At 63.9% G+C, this 16,058-nt stretch overlaps 5 protein-coding genes across 5 annotated transcripts in view; 2 read left to right on the forward strand and 3 right to left on the reverse strand.

The window, feature by feature from the left end:
* Positions 1–475: 475 nt before the first annotated feature.
* On the reverse strand, positions 476–1,421 carry EMIHUDRAFT_206301 (hypothetical protein; the record flags this gene model as incomplete). Its single annotated transcript, XM_005777531.1, has 3 exons — positions 476–746; positions 1,009–1,091; positions 1,275–1,421. The coding sequence occupies 3 exons, from the start codon at positions 1,419–1,421 to the stop codon at positions 476–478; spliced, it is 501 nt and encodes a 166-aa protein (XP_005777588.1).
* Positions 1,422–1,605: 184 nt separating this feature from the next.
* On the forward strand, positions 1,606–3,206 carry EMIHUDRAFT_421417 (hypothetical protein). The gene is made up of 5 exons (XM_005777532.1): positions 1,606–1,713; positions 1,833–2,070; positions 2,234–2,671; positions 2,748–2,806; positions 3,012–3,206. Exons 1-3 carry the CDS (start codon positions 1,630–1,632, stop codon positions 2,362–2,364), a joined length of 453 nt encoding a protein of 150 aa, XP_005777589.1. The 5' UTR covers positions 1,606–1,629; the 3' UTR covers positions 2,365–2,671; positions 2,748–2,806; positions 3,012–3,206.
* Positions 3,207–3,841: 635 nt separating this feature from the next.
* On the forward strand, positions 3,842–4,752 carry EMIHUDRAFT_206303 (hypothetical protein; the record flags this gene model as incomplete). Its single annotated transcript, XM_005777533.1, has 5 exons — positions 3,842–4,125; positions 4,189–4,259; positions 4,336–4,428; positions 4,507–4,651; positions 4,743–4,752. 5 exons carry the CDS (start codon positions 3,842–3,844, stop codon positions 4,750–4,752), a joined length of 603 nt encoding a protein of 200 aa, XP_005777590.1.
* Positions 4,753–7,247: 2,495 nt separating this feature from the next.
* EMIHUDRAFT_435286 (hypothetical protein) lies at positions 7,248–8,113 on the reverse strand. Its single transcript, XM_005777534.1, has 2 exons — positions 7,768–8,113; positions 7,248–7,695 (listed from the first exon to the last, which is right to left on the reverse strand). Exons 1-2 carry the CDS (start codon positions 8,096–8,098, stop codon positions 7,511–7,513), a joined length of 516 nt encoding a protein of 171 aa, XP_005777591.1. The 5' UTR covers positions 8,099–8,113; the 3' UTR covers positions 7,248–7,510.
* Positions 8,114–14,934: 6,821 nt separating this feature from the next.
* EMIHUDRAFT_450467 (hypothetical protein) overlaps positions 14,935–16,058 on the reverse strand; it is a gene marked incomplete at its 3' end in the record, with an annotated part of 3,121 nt that continues 1,997 nt past the window's right edge. The window contains exons 6-8 of the mRNA XM_005777535.1: positions 15,400–15,678; positions 15,218–15,276; positions 14,935–15,118 (exon numbers count right to left, since the gene is read on the reverse strand). Of these exons, the coding sequence (XP_005777592.1) occupies positions 14,935–15,118; positions 15,218–15,276; positions 15,400–15,678 (522 nt within the window). The remainder of the gene's footprint in view (positions 15,119–15,217; positions 15,277–15,399; positions 15,679–16,058) is intronic.

Genomic DNA, 16,058 nt, shown 5'->3' on the forward strand with positions numbered 1-16,058 from the left:
GGAGGTTGAGGCCTAAACGGTCGCGCTCGGCACGCACTACGTTCTACGTAGCCCCAGTTCACAGGATCACAGGACACAGCGTGTCGTGGCTGACACTTCACTGTAAGGAGTCATGGGATTTGGCGCAGTCTCTGAAATACTGAATCGGTGAATCGCCACAACAACGCCAGATGCATGAACCACCAGATGCACATATGGGGGGGTCATGGCATGCAGCGAGCGCGGGCGGTGAATGAAGTTGTGTGAGAGGGCTCTGGGCGGTGACGCCGGTGCCGGCGGTGAGCATATGGGATATGGCGGTGTCCGGCGTGTGAAAGGTGTACTTTATCAAAAAAGTTTGCGAGCTCCACGGTCGAAAACTCTCCACCACCACACGCAGACTTTTCCTGAAGAGATGCCCCGCTGACAGGTCTCTCACACTCCCTTTTCCCTCTCCTACTTCCCCTTTCCACCCCACTCTTTTCAATCTCAGAGGTCACAGCTCCGCCTTTTTCGACGCCTCGACCGCGCGCGCCACCGCCGCCTTGGTGGCCGCGTTCCTCGTCGCCGCCTCGCACTTTTCGAGCGCCTCCGCCGACGCGCCCGCCTCGATAAACACCGCCACAGTCTCGGTGTGCCGCGGCTCGCCGCCTATCCACACGCACCGCACAGCTCTGACACACTGGTCAGAGCGGCTTCCGCGCGCAAGCTCGGCAGCTGCCCCAGCAGGCGCGCTGCATCGGGGCGTGCCCGTCGGAGTGCACGTCCTGAGAGAAGATACGGCGTGTGTATAAGAGCAGAGAACAGAGAACAGAGAGAGAGAGAGAGCGCGAGCGCGAGCGAGCGGGAGAGAGAGAGAGAGAGAGAGAGAGAGAGAGAGAGCGAGAGAGCGAGCGAGCGAGCGAGCGAGCGAGAGGGAGGGAGGGAGGGAGGGAGGGAGGGAGGGAGGGAGAGAGAGAGAGAGAGAGAGAGAGAGAGAGAGAGAGAATAGTGACGAGAGGTAGAGACAGAAGTGTCAGGCTCGCCCACGCGTCGACGCCGTGCGCCATCAGCAGCCTCGCGATCTCTGCGCGGCCCTGGAAGCCAGCGCCATGCATCGGAGTGTACCCGTCCTACAAAGGCGCCGGTGGCCAATCAATGTGTGTCTCCGTCCGCTCTCTGTGGAGCGTGCGGCGGCGAGTCGCCTTCTCCGGGACGGTGACGTCAGCGCCGCGCTTTAGCAGGTACTTGACCGCCTTGGCCTTGCCAGTGAGAACGGCGTGCATCAGCGGGCTCTGTCCTCCCGGCCCGGTGACGTCGAGCGCACTCGGGTCTGCCTCGAGGGCCGCCTTGAGCTTCTGCATGCTGTCGGCGGCGACGGCGTCAAAGATGGAGCCGTGGCTCCGTGCGGACGCCAGAGCGGCGGAGAGGAGGAGGAGGTGGCGCAGACGTAAACGCGCCATATCGGGGGCGGTTCAACCGGGAGTGAAGGCGGCGCAAAGCGCGAGACACACGGTGATGTGGCAGTGGCACAGCCGAAGCGACAGCTGTAAAAGAATTCGAGTAGGCGAGTGTCAAATCCCATGTTTTCTTTCTACCAGAAGACGGCGCGTCAAGAAGGCGGTCCGCAAGAGCACAGATTGCACTCAAGAGAACAGCACATCTCGTCAGATGGTGGGTAAGGAAAAGGAGGGCTTCTGCAAGCGGGCAATCTGCTGCGTGCCTCGCATGTGCATCACCAAGCCAAACATCCCGGTGAGCAGCGGGCTACCACACACACACACCTCTTTTGCGACGGCGGCGGCCGCGGCGGAGGGGGCAGCGTCGGACGAGCACCGCTCATTCTCCGACTCGCCGAAAACACCCGCTGGTAGGCCGCCGCCTCCTTTGCCATCACGTGGAACACCGTCGTGCTCATCATCGGTGTGATCAACGTCATCTTTGAGCAAACAGACGACGTGTTTGACGACGCCGAGGCCTGGCGGTCCGGCATCGGCCAGATCTGCATCGCCGGCGTCGGGCTGATCGGCGGCCTTGTCGCCCGATGCTGCGATGGCCGTGTCGCCCTGCTCCTGGCCCTCGTCTGCTCGTGCGCGGCCTTCGCCGGATACGGTACGCGCCTAGCTCTGCTAAAACCACCCCCTCTCCCTCGCGCTTCGCATGCCCACCACCACACACTCAGCTCTCACGCTGCATGCCCACGCCGGACGCCGCCACACACACCCCGCCTCTGCTCTCACACTGGCACCGCGCGCCCGCCCTCCCTGCTCCGCAGGCATCTGGGCCGCCCTCACAATCGTTTGGACCATCGAGGACGTCGATGACATCGAATGGCGCGCCCGTTCGCTCGCTCGCTCACAGATCAGTCTAGCCCCACTCTCTCTGACACTCGCGGTGTGTCTGTGACACCGTGCAGTTATGCGATGCGCTCCCCCCTTGGCCTTGCTCGTTGGAGTCTCAGCGCTCGCCTCTCCCTCGCCTCTCGCCTCGTGGTGTGCGGCCAGGTGTACTGCTACTGGTCGCTGCTCCACTTCCTAGACACTTCGATCCTAGGCACTTCCTAGACACTTCCTAGACACTTCCTCGACACTTCCTCGACACTTCCTAGACACTTCCTAGACACTTCCGAGACACTTCCTAGACACTTCCAGGTACTGGTCGCTGCTCAACTTCCTCGCCGCCTTCTTCATGGCGGTCGCCTTCATCAACCACGGCGTCCCTCCGCTACCTTCCCTCGCGACACATGTTCTCAGTATTTCTACTGTCAGCTTCTTGTACACTGGCATCAGGCGTCCTCAGCTACCTGCTCGCCGCAGACGTCTTTTGCCCCAAAGAATTCCACGCGCGGGCGCGCGCACCCTAGGAATATTCCTAGCAGTAAGCCGGCGGGTAAGCCGCCACACAAGGAAAACATCGCGGAACATCGGGGACCATGATCTCCACGCTCAAGGCCAAGACTAGCTAGCTCTCTCGCCTCTGGGGGCGAACCCTCCTCACGCCCGTCGCCTTGTCAACGACTCTCTTACCTACTCGCCGGCCTGCCCCGTTTATAGGGGTCGTCTGGCCGTGGGCCGTCGAACGTATAAGTTTCGGCGGCCGCGAGGCGAACCCTCTGCACAACCCTACCCTTATGAGTGCCCCTGTCTCGTCTTTATAGGCGCCGAACGGCCGCGGGTCTAATGAGTTGTCTATGTCTCAGCGGCTGTGAGAGAAGTGGCTGCTGCGGCGGTGCGGGCTCGGTCATGACTCTCTCGAGGACGAGGTAGCCCCCGGCGGTGAGCCGAGCATGATTCCGCGCCCCCAATCTCTGTTCTCCACCACGCTGCCGCCTCCGAAGACCGACCGACAGTATAGACAGCGGTGTTTTGAGTGAGTGCGGCCCTATCGCGGTTGCGTGGTGTGTGTTTGGCTGCCCCAGGCAGCTGAGGCCTGCGAGCGCATGTGATGGGGAAGAAAAGTCAAAAGAAAATGTCATGATAATTTTGATAAATATGGTTTCTTTCTCCACATGCACATGCACATGCACATGCACATGCACGATGCACGTGCGTAGCTTAATTAAGGGGAGAGAGAATCGCGCCTCCTTTTCTCCCAGTAAAGTGGGAGAAAGGGGCGGTTAAGCACCCGGAAAAAATATTGCTTGCTTCCTACTGATGCTGCTGGTGTTGGCACCTCCTGACTGATATCTATCTCGTAATTCTGAGCGGGGCGGAGGCACGCGGGTGGCGGAGGCGGCGGCGGACGACGTCTACTACCTGGCCGCCCCCTGTCCGCCCTGTGGTAGCTTTGCGATCAGGGAGGGTCTACCTGTTCGGCCTCGAGGAAAAAATATTCTTTCAGAACATCGATTTTACGCACGTCCACATTGGGAGCCCGCCACAACATGCTGCTGGCCGTTGCTCTCGTGTTCGCGGTGCCACGCGACTCGCGCGAGCTCGTGATCAAAGGCGATACGGCGCCACCGCACAAGTACACGCACGTTGTGTCGCTCAGACGGTCTGAAAACATAAACGGCCCACCGAGCTACGCGGACATGAAACACTGCGGAGGAGGAGGAATCGGGTTCGGAACGGGGTGGCAGCCCTGCGGTTTCTGCGGCGGCTCGCTCATCGCAACGAACGTCGTGCTTACAGCTGCACATTGCTTCAACTCGAATGGCTACAACTGGTGCGCAGCCAACCCAGCGTGAGGCTGGGTGCTGGCATCACACCTCCGCCGTTCTGCTCGCAGGTACTCTCCTCAGATGAATAAGGCCAACGCCCCTTTCCTCTGGGTTGGCGTCCACCGCTGGAACCTGAACGGTAAACCGGCCCCGCCGTGACCGATGCCGATGCCTACCAGGGCTCCCACCTCACAGTGCTCGTCAACTGCCCTCAGACCCTGATCACGAGGAGGTCGAGACCGACACGTGCTCGGGCTGGATCAAAGTGGATACCATCACCAAGCATCACGACTACGACATGATTAGCGGTCTGCCACCCCCAACGCCTCCCCGGTCCGTCCCAAGCCCGCGCCACCTCCTCCTCACTCGTCGCGGCCGTCTCACAGACCAGAACGACATCGCCATTCTACACCTGGCCGGCCATGTGGAGTGTGCAGAGACGCAGCTGGTGCAGCTCGACTCGATCGAATACTCGGTGTACGATCGGTGGCTCTACTCCGAGGCGGTGGTGGTTGGCTGGGGAAACACACAGTATCGGGGGGGTGCGTTTCCGCACAAGCTACGCGAGTCGTGCCTGAAGGTGATGAAGTTTAGCGACTGCGAGGTCAAGTACAACAACAAGGGCTGGATAAGGATGGAGGACCCGCCAGAAGACATCATGAGGGAGTATGACACACGGGTGGTGACTTCACTCAAGGCACTGCAGCAGACGGCGGCATCAATAATCAAAGTACGGGAAGGGAAGAGGAAGGGACTCGAGGCGGAGAGGAAGGAACGAGTAGCCGCGGAAACAGAACGCCTGAGAGAGGGACAGAAGGAAAGGAAGGAGAGGATACGAGAAATGGAGTGGGCGGCGAATGCGTGTATTTGCTGGCGACGGAGGCGACATCGACAACGTGATGCCGAGGAGAAGGAAAGGGAAGAGGCAGAGAGACGCCTCGAAGCGGGGAGAGGCAGAACGACGAGAGCGATGGGGATGACACTCAAAACGACCCACTGCGAGCTCGAAGGCGAAGGCCAGCGCAGGAAACGCGGTGATAGGAACGACGATGCGGCGAGCGCCGGAGGGAAGCGACGACAGCGAGGGGACGAGGACGGCGAGCAGAGAGGAGAACAGACGGCGAGCGGCGCACGCGAGGGCGACCACGCAGGAGAAAACAGACGGGACGAGGGGGAGGAAACGCGGCCCGCCAGGAAGCGAAGGCAGACGGCAAGATACGTCGCCGGACCAGCGACAGGAAGCGCAGGAAAACAAAAAGAACAAGACCAGGAGCATGGAGACGAGGGAAGGCGCGAGGCGCTCCGCCGACAAGCAGCAGAGGCGGCGGCGAAAGTAACGACGGCCATGCTAACGACGGGCGGCACGGTGGAAGGGGCGAAGGTAGGCCCCTCTAGCATAGCGGAAGGGGAACTCGGCCTACTGGCGACGAGGAGGCTAGAGAAATTTGAGGTGTGTAGCATCTACACTGGGGAGATCTTCCGGACAGGAACGGCGCAGCCACCAGAGACAGTACCAGACGAACTATCACGACACACGGCAGCAGGGGGGACGCAGCTGGATGGAAGTGACGACGAGAGCGGGGACGACTTTGACAGCGTCGCGGCGCGCTGTAACTTCGATTGGCCTGCAGCATCGAATGAGCCGAAACGAGGCACGAGGGCGACGCACTTCGTACGCTACGAGGAGGTACAATTAGGCAAGGCAGCTGCGCAGGTGATGGTCCTGTTTGCAGAAAGGGGAGTCAAGGAAGGCCAAGAAATCACATGGTCATATGGGGACTCATACAAGAGCCACCGCAAGGAGATGGGATACAAGGCGGGGACGAAGGCGGATCCGAACGCAATAACACCCCAGCAAGCGCGGACGGCATTCGCGAGATACTGCAAAAAGATAGACGTGACGAAGGAGGAGCTAGCGTGGAACTTTGGATGCATATCGGCAAGCCAAAATAACGAGCAGGAGGCTGTCCTGGTGCGTGAGCTAATCCTGAGCAACAATAAGCGACTGTACCACGGAGCACAGAGCGCAGCAGACAGGACGGCGGCGACGGCGGACATGGCAGAGACGAGTGTGAAACAAAGGGCGGCGGGCATGGAGGGCGGTAGCGACGGGGATGGAGACGGTGACGGTGGCGAGGGAGAGGAAGGGAGTCCATTAACACCAGACAGCGAGAGGGGCAGGGAGGAAAGGGGGAGAGAGGAAGCCAACGCGACGTGCGCAGAGGATGAGGATATAAACTGGGACGACGCAGCGGAGGGGATAGGCGAGGGAATCGAGGGACCGGAGGGCTTTCGCGACAGCGACGATGACGACGAAGAAAGGGGAGGGGACGGAGGGGCGACACGCAGGAGGAGCGAAATCGCTAACGGCCCGAGCAGAGAGGGCGACGGCGGGGCACGAGGGAACAACGGAGACGCTACCGATGACGCGAACCGAGGCACGGACGCCGGCGGGGACGGGGAGGGCGACAGCGACGTCGAGGTTGACGCAACCGTATCGAGAGCGCCACCCAAAAAGGGGCGGACAGCCATGGAGGTCACCGAATGGAGGGCGAACGGCACGATGCGAAAAGGCAGGGCGAGGCGGATGGAGAAAGAAGTGCCGAGAAGGCCATGGTGGAGGGGAGGGACGGGAGGACGAAAGAAGGGCGAGGAGGACGAGCGGCCCGCACAGACCGCGAGCAGACAGCGCCTGCTGGCAATTTCGAGACATTCGCCAAGAACGCTAGCTACATGGGATTTTGATGCCATCATGGGAGGGCTTCGTGAAGGATGGATTGAAAAACATTCGAACAAAGAAGAGGCGACGGGAGGAACCGGCGGAGGATGCAGTGACGTGAGACACACACACACACACACACACACACACACACACACACACACACACACACACACACACACACACACACACACACACACACACACACACACACACACAGTGACACACAAACACACACACACACACACACACACACACACACACACACACACCGCTCACCCACGCGCACTGGGCCTTGCACTTTGAATGCCGTGGGGCTCCTGTCGTCGGACGTGGAGACGCGAGGGTTGCCCCCCCTTGCCCCACCACCTCGTGTGTGTGGAGAAGTTTACCTTACCTTACCTTACCCTCCCCGACCCGATCTCAGCAGCTAGCTCAGCAGCACCTTCCCGCCCCGCGGGCCGCGGCACCGTCTGATTATGCTCCCTGCCGCCGAATAAAGTAGTCGCGCCCCCTCGCCGCGGAGAGAGCGCGCTCGCGCTGCCGACCGCGACCCTACCTCCCCATGCAATGCTGCCTAACCCTCGGCTCCTGCCGCTCAGGCGGCCCTGCCGCTCACGCGGCAGAGGCCTCTGGCCCGCGACTGGCCCGCGCCAGCTGCCCGGGGCGCCTCAAGCGCCGCCGCCTGCTGCCATGAGTGACGATCCACGGTAGAGCGCGCTGTAGTCGAGGAAGTACGCTGCCTCCTCCGCCTCGCACGTCTCCCAAGGCGCCGGCGGGGCCGCCGCCGCCGCACTGTCGCCGAAATCCAGCCACGCCGCCCCTTCGCTCTGGACGCGGTCGTAGAGCACATTGTCTGAGGGGCGATGCGAGGCGGAGGTTGGAGGGGCCTTCTTGCGGCGTCAGGGGAGGGCGGCCGCGAGCTCACTCTCCACAATCCACGCTTCGAGAGACGACAGGAGCCGCAGCGCCGCAAAGCCGTCGTCGATGGCGGAGCCGGCTGCCGACCGGCCCGCAGCCCGCTCCGGCTGATCCGCCCGCCCTCGGAAGCTCGACCGCGTTAGCTCAGGCAGGCACGCGGCGCCGTGGAGAGACGCTGCTGCAGCGAGGTGCGGAGATCTCGACTCGGCGGCGAAGCGCCGTACGCACTCGCCGACGACCGCGACGTGGCCTGGTCGCATGATGGCCCTCACGCGCTCGGATCCTCGCAGCAGCTCGCGGTACATGGTGATGGTGAGCGTTTTGGAGGGCGCTGACATGCTGTTGGGACGAAGGCAATGGAAGCCAGGAACTGGGAGGTAAATTACCGCAGCACGCCGCGGAAAAAGTTCGCACCCCTCGACCCCTCGACCCCTCGACCCTCCGAGGGTCGAGGGGTCGAGGCCCCCTCGACCCCTCCGGAGGGGGCCTCCGAGGGGTCGAGGCCCCCCTCGACCCCTCGACCCCCTCGACCCCTCGGCCTGTTTCCCGGCCATTCCGCTCCACGTCGCTCACGAACACGATACGCGTCCTGTGACACAAGAGAAAAATATATCCCCGCCAAAAGCGCCCCTGTCGCGGCCTTGAGTTCTAGCCGCAGTGCAACCGCGGACATCCGTCCAGATCGTGCGCTGCCTCCCACCGCGTGCGGCCCAGTTCAGACACAGCCGCACTCGCCTCCGGCTAGGGCCGCAGCCCAATGTCGCGCGACCGCCATACCGTCCCTGACCAACCGTGAGCGCGATGCATCGGCCACAGCGCCGCCGTCCATCCATAATGCCGCCCCCTGCGCCACCCCTCGCTGCAGCAGGAGATGGCCATACTGACGATCACTGCAGCGAGTGACGACTCCGAGAGAGTCGTAGTTCACATCGACTATGCGGCGGCCGACCGTGCGGCTCGCGCGCACAGCAAGGAGCCGGCCGACGGCGGCGAGAAGAATCTGGAGGAGCTAGCCCGCCGGGTGGCGTGGTGCGAGGAGGAGATTTGGAGCGAGGCTGGGACCGGAGAGAGTCTTGAGCGGCGCGTCGAGCAGCTCGAGGCCAGCCTTGGCGAGGCGAGCGAGGGGAGCCTCGAGGAGCGGGTTGCAGCCATCGAGTGGCTGATTGAGGACGAAGAGGAGCCGGAGGTGGCAGCAGAGGCGGAGGTGCCTGAGGTGCCCGAGCCGGTCGAGCCCTCGCCGGAGCCGGAGCCGGCACGCAAGGCGCCGGACGAGACAAAGGAGTCGGCGTGCGCCACTGGCCGCATGTACCCCACCCCTCACGCCGGAGCGTACAATGCCGGCTCCATCGGGCGGCGCTCCACGGGCAAGACCTTCTTGAAGTCTGTGGGACCAGTGGGCGACGGCAGCTCCATCCAAGGCCGGCGCGGGAAGTCCTCGAGCTACCGCCGGCGGGTCAACGCCCGCTCCGACCCCTACGGTCGGGGCTACACTCCCCCCAAGGCGCGGCCAGACTGCCTGGAGGAGTCGAAGCACTCGACGGCCTCGGCTGCTGCAGCCTCAAAGGAGAAGGGCGCGCAGGCGGCACAGGAGGAGGCGGCCAAGAGCGCGCCGCCGCGCGAGGAGGCGGGCGGGGCCAAGACGGATCGGCGCGAGGAGGAGCGCTCGGTTGACTCAAAGTGCGACATCGCGAGTGCGCCCGCCGGAAGCCCGTCGGCCGACGGCAAGCCCGCGTCGCCCGCGCCGAAGGCCGAGGCGGAGGTGCTGGCGGACGTCGAGAAGGTGACGTCCGCTGAGCGGCCGGACGCGGACTCGTCTGTGCTGGCTTCTCCCCACCCGCCTCCGGAGACGATTGGCGACGAGTCGCTGCTGTCGAAGTGCGATGGTGCCCGCGCGGCGCCGCCGGCGAAGCAAGACACCTCCAGGATCCAACTGATTTTGAAGCCTCTCGCGGGGCCGACCTTCACTTTGATGCTTCCGGACGCAACGACCGTGGTCGCCCTTTGCTCGTTGCTTGGCGGCCGCTTCAAGATTGACCCTTCCACCTTCCATCTGCACAGCTTTGTTGGCGGGTCGGCTCCCCGTCAGCTGCGGGCAGGCGAGCAGACGCTGCGCGCTGTCGGCCTGGTGTCGGACAGCATCGTGACGATGAAGTTGGCGGCGCCATTGCTCGGTGGCGTCAATGTGTCATCAGAGCTACGTGAGTTCCTGACAACTCTCTCACTAGACAAATATGCAGAGACGATTGCTGGACTTGGCTACGACATGGACAACGCTCTCGGAACTCTCAAGAGCCTTGACGACGCCGAACTTGATGATCTCAAGTCGGACCTCAGGGGTGGCGGGATGCTTCCGGGTCACATCAAGACACTGCTTAATGCCATCAAAGGAGCTCGGGGCACAGTGCCGAGCGCGCCTCCTGCGGGCGCGGCGGCGGCGGCGGCGGCGGCGGCGGCGGCGGCGGCGGCGGCGCCAGCCGCTGCTCCAGCTGCTGGGCTTCAAGGTGCCGCGAATCCTTTTGCGACCGGAGCCCTACCGCAACGGGCGACGTTGTCGGCGGCAAAGGAAGCCACAGCACAAAAATTTCAGCCCTATCAGAGACCTGGCGAGGCACCAAAGGGCAGCAAATTAGGCCCCATGAAGGAGGCCGAGGCCAGGGGCGACCTTACGGAGATCATAACACAGGGGGGGGCACGGTGGGCAGAGTTGCAGCGGAAGCAAGCGGAGTGGGAAGCGGCGAAGAACGAGGGACCAAAGGGCAAGGGGGCTGGAAAGGGCCCCTCTCAACGCTTGTGCTCGATGGCGCTGACCGCCATTGTGCAACAGGCACAATTTGCGGACCGCATCTCGACCACATCTCGACCACATCTCGACCACATCTCGACCACATCTCGACCACATCTCGACCACATCTCGGCCATATCTCGGCCATATCTCGGCCACACCTCGCACACATCTCGCACACATCTCGCACACATCTCGACCACATCTCGGCCACATCTCGACCACATCTCGGCCACATCTCGACCACATCTCGGCCACATCTCGACCACATCTCGGCCACATCTCGACCACATCTCGACCACAATTGCTTCTTCCTCCGCACCCGTTCTGCCCGCGACTGCCCGCCCCTCGACCCCGCCCCTTGCAGGTGGGCGGCGGCTTCCGCAGCGTCGTCACAGGCTCCTCAGAAAGGCACGCAGGCGATACAAAAGTGTCGGTGTCCGTCGGCGAGTGCCTTGCGAACATCAACAGCCTCATCGACCTCGACGGGCAGTGTTCACCTGGGGCTACTATCACCCTTGACAACGCATTCGTCTTTGTGTATGAAGCGGATGCGCTGCAGGTCTTCTACATTGGTGGACAACAAGCTTTTGCAGAGCGGACCATACTCGGTGCAATGCCCAGTGGCGCCGCCAACGAGCGCAAGGCCTTTGTGATCGATAAAAAGAACTACGCGGAACTCGAGGCCGGAATTCGACCTCTCCTCCCCTCAAAGACGCCCACCTCATCAAAGGGGGACGAGCGGCAGGTAAGGCCGCCAAAGTGGGACGAGAACAAAGAGGCGAATAAAACTGTTGCAAATATCTGGAACCTCTGGAGTATGGGCTGGAGGCCAGGCAACGTGAACGTTCGCCGCGACGGCCATCCGGCCGACGCTACAAATGATAAGGAGGGCTACGAGGCGCTCTTGGCAAACACAAGCCAGTGCGTCGACTACCTTGAGGAATACAGCTCGATGTTTACCAGACCAGGTGCACCGGATCGGCACAGGCGGACAGGCAGTCACTAGACATGTCTTCACACCTCTTGGCTGTGAACAGGCGCTCGCGGCCGCCGCCTGTTCTTAATCACTCGTAATTAATAAGAATACTCACCGCTTACTAATTCATTACTAATTAGTTGTTGACAGAGTCGGTGGTCAATAGTTCATAATAAACACTACCTACCGTTCCATCTCGCGTCTCACATACGCCATTATTAATTCATAACTAAGCGTTGCACTGGCTGTCGCCTCGACTCGCCCTTGGTCGCCACGATGTGGGGAGATGTGGGGAGATGTGGGGAGATGTGGGGAGATGTGGGGAGATGTGGGGAGATGTGGGGAGATGTGGGGAGATGACCGATAGGCGAGCACTGACCGATCGTAATCAAGGGAGATATGGGGAGATGTTCCTCCTCTCAGCTAGGAGATTCCTCCTCTCAGCTATCTTATCTTGATCCTGCTGTGTCAGAATACGCGACGAACAAGATCAAACAGCTAAAAGATGCCCACATGAAGGAGATTCGCAAGCTAGAGCAGGCCGCAGTCACGGGGAGGGCCGCTGGCAGCAAATCGGCATCCGCACAGAGGCGCTGTCTAATTCTCGCGAGCAGGGCGTATAACTCAGCCACGTGGTGATGGATAGGGCGCCGTGTCTGCTGGTCTCGCTGCATCGCCGCCGGCCAAGGTCCCGAAGCAATTGCGTGTGGGAACCGAGTTTCTTCGTTTTGGGAGCCTCTGGCGAGTGAGCCGCATAAGCAGGTCGAGGCCCAAGGAGAGATACTACGCGCATGAGGTGGGAAGGATGGAGAGCGGGCGCTTCGCTGACGAGAAAACTTTGACTGAGTCTCACTTTTGCGTCCAAACCGGGCTTCCCACGGACGAGGAGATGGACCTGACTCTTTTCATGAACGACTGGGGACCTTTCCAAGCAGGATCTGGCAGGGCGGAAAAGGCGCTGTCGCGCAGGGAGGAGCGGAAGGCGCTGCTCGCCCTGCAGCCTGGGGAGACAGTGTACTATACCGACAGGACCAGACCGTTCCGGCGACACGGCGCTCACGCCTGCGACGAGGTTGAGTACGGCGAGCTCTGCCATGTGGTAGGCCCTGCCTCCGGAACAAACGAGGGCAGGGCACTCAAGCTTATCGTCAACATCGAGACCGGCTACCAGCTTGAGTTCGAGATGTCCACCGACTACCTCAGCGAGGACAAGCCACCCGAGCTACCCGGTCCGTTCAAGATTGGCGAGACGGTCTACTACACCGGGGAAACGTTCAGAATTGCTGGAGGGGACCGCGAGATCAAGCATGGCGAGACGGGGAAAATAATCTTCTTTCCCGATCCGCGCGTCATGGAGCCTGAGGAAGGCTACGAGCTGCGGTTCCAGAACGGGAGCCTACGTGTGAGCATCCGCACCTGCTTCCTGAGTAAGTCCAACCCTGCAAGGCGCGAGACACACCACCAACCGCCACCACCACCGCCTCGCGAGCTGAGCAGGGGGGCTGTCACTGCTGCGGAAGCAGAGGCGGAGGCGGCGAGGCTGTGCCGGGAAGGCCCACTTGGATCTGCAGCGCCGACATCGGCTGCTGCTGACGGCGGAAGAGATCCCACCTCGAGTCAGACGCGACCGGCATGCACTGTGAAGCTCGTAAGGCTGTGAATAGGCGCCGCAGCTGAAGGTGACAGCCACAGCGCAGGCTGCAGTGGCGACGGCGGCGCGGGCGGTGGCAGCGGTGGCGAGGGCGATGCGGGCCGTGTTCCCGGTGGCGCGCGCTGCGGTGGCGGCGGCGGCGCGTGCGGTGGCAGCGGTGGCGAGGGCGATGCGGGCCGTGTTTCCGGTGGCGCGTGCTGCAGTGGCTACGGCGGCGCGGGCGGTGGCAGCGGTGGCGAGGGCGATGCGGGCCGTGTTCCCGGTGGCGCGGGCTGCAGTGGCGACGGCGGCGCGGGCGGTGGCAGCGGTGGCGAGGGCGATGCGGGCTGTGTTCCCGGTGGCGCGGGCTGCGGTGGCGGCGGCGGCACGGGCGGTGGCAGCGGCGGCGAGGGCGATGCGGGCCGCAGTGGCGGTGGCGCGGGCTGCAGTGGCGGCGGCAGTGCGAGCTGTAGTGGCGGTGGTGGTGGCGCTTGTGACGGCCACGGCAGCGGTGATGGCGAGGTGCCGACCCCAGCGCTCCTATAAGGCGGGGCTGCTGTGAATAGGTTTGAACAACGCGGCCCCTTCACCGCGCACCGCCGTTGCGGCGGAGACCCTTGCAGCCATTCACGCCCCGCCCAAGAGGTCGAAGTCGCCTCTCGTGCCCGCACCCTCCAGCGCACCATCTCCTGGCTTGCAGCCCGCTGGCTTTTCTCCGCCTCGCCAAGCCTCGCCGGCCATCAGCGAGCCCGCCGTCGCTCGCACCGCCTCCTACTCCCCCGCCGGCTCACGCAAATCCGACACCCTCAACTCCGACGTCGGCTCCAATCCTGGCGATGATTCACCTGCTGTCTCACCAGCCGGGGCGAGGCTTTTTGCTGACCTCGTCGCCGGAGAGAACGGGGGCAGTCTCTTTCTCGAGCAGGCTTCGGAGCAGCAGTCCCTCACGGTCGCGGTCGCCCATGGCACCTCTCTCTCGGCAACTATGACAGCCTCTCCGCCGAGGAATGGTGGCACCTCTGGCAGCGTCATCTCGGCCGAAATTAATCTTGCTCCTCCCACTACCTCGATGGCCACGGCCGAAGGTCTCCGCAGCTCCGGTCGCAGCTCTCCCCGTGACCGGCGCCCCGCGACACGCCTCAGCTTGCCATCTCTCGCCACGTTAGCACGTGATCTCCCGCATCGGGGGCAAACGTACGATAAGAATTAGGCGGCTCTGTGGCTAGCGGTGGCAGCTCATTGCGCGCGCAGCAGCGCGCAGCAAACGCCGGTCGGAATTGAGATGCGTCGGTGTTGTTTGATGGGGTACAGGGTGTCTGTGCGTGTGTGTGGGTATGGGAAGGTCTGAATCTGATTCATAATGAGAGCTTCATCGAGACCGCGTTTTGTCTATTAAAACCGCCCATAGAATTCTTGCACCATTCGACAGGCAGTGCGCGGCGTTCGACTTCCACGTGCGGCCGTGGGCGGAGGAGGCCAGCCGCCTCTTGGTCGAGGCGGCGAGGGGTGCGCTCGGGCGGGAGGGGCTGGCGGAGCTCCTCGGGACGCTCTCGGACCCCGACGAGCGTGACGCCCTCGTGGTTGAGCACCAGCAGGGCCCACCGCGCCGCGATGGGCGCCGTGTCGCTCTCTGCCGTCGGAGCGAGCGCGGCGAGGGAAGGGCAGCTGCCGCCGAGCTTGGCGAGCTCTGCGCGCGCCGCTCCGGGCCTCCACGGCGCGAGCAGCTCTGCCCGCGAGACGTCCCTCATCCTATTCACAGCTGCACTGTTCACAGCTGGACGATTCACAGCTCTGCCCGCGAGACGTCCCTCATCCTCCGCTCGCTCTTGCCGCGCGTGGCGAGGTAGCGCGCGTACGCGATCAGCTCGAGGTCGAGCTCCGCGCACCAAGCGCCCCACCCGTCCGGCGGCCAGCCCTCGCACCCCGGCCCCTCGTTGCAGTCCCGCATCCACCGACCAACCACGCGCCTCGCGGCCGACAGCGCCGCCGGCGGTGGCAGCGCGGCGGCGGCGGCGGCGAGCGGCGCGCGCAGCCTCTCCTCGCTCGCGGCGGCGGCGGCGGCGTACCCGTCGAGGACGGCGACAAGCACCGCGCCGAGATCGGCCAGGCGGCGCAGCAGCTGCGCCTGCCGCGGGGGCATGCCCACCGCGCCCGCGCCGGCGCCCGCGCCGGCACCCGCGCCCGGTGCGGCCGCCGGCCCGAGAAGCGCGACGCGCGCCTCCACGGCGGCGCTGCGAGGCAGGTGCACCTCGGCGAGCGGGGAGAGGCCAGGCAGCGAGGCGAGCAGCTCGGAGTACAGCTGCGCGTGCAGCGGCAGCAGGTTGGAGGCGTCCCTGTCGGCGGCGTGCCACCGCACCGCGCGCGCGAGAGGCAGCAGCCGGGAGAGGCGCCAGCTCGCTCGCTGGTCCTCGTGGGGCGAGTGGGCGGCCGGCGGCGGCAGCTGCAGCAGCGCGAGCAGGATGGCGCACGCCTCGGGCTTGGAGCGGCCGAGCGGGTGCTGCAGCAGCGCGAGGAGGACGTCGAAGACCTGGCGGGAGAGCAGCGCGGACGGCGCCTCGTCCAGGAGGAGCCTACCGCCACCCGAGACCGCCCGAGGTCACCCGAGCTCGCCCGAGCTCGCCCGAGCTCGCCCCCCCCCCCCCCCCCCCTTCTCTGCTCCAGGGCTAGCCTGAGCGTCTGCAGGCCGCGCGGCAGCGGCTGAGACAGCGCCGCCTCCTCTCGCGGCGCCGCCCAGGCCCCCCCGGAAAAGGGGAAGGGCCCGCCCGGCCCTTTTGGGGGGGGGCCCCCCCATGCGCGGGGTCCCCCAGGAACCGAAGGGTTCCCCCGCCCACCCCCTCCGGGGGCCCGAGCGGCGGTTGGGGGCGGGTTCCCCCCCCCCCCAATTTTGCCAAGGGGGGGGGGGGGGGG

Source organism: Emiliania huxleyi (genome assembly GCF_000372725.1).
Source record: "Emiliania huxleyi CCMP1516 unplaced genomic scaffold EMIHUscaffold_26, whole genome shotgun sequence".
Taxonomy (NCBI): Eukaryota; Haptophyta; order Isochrysidales; family Noelaerhabdaceae; genus Emiliania; species Emiliania huxleyi.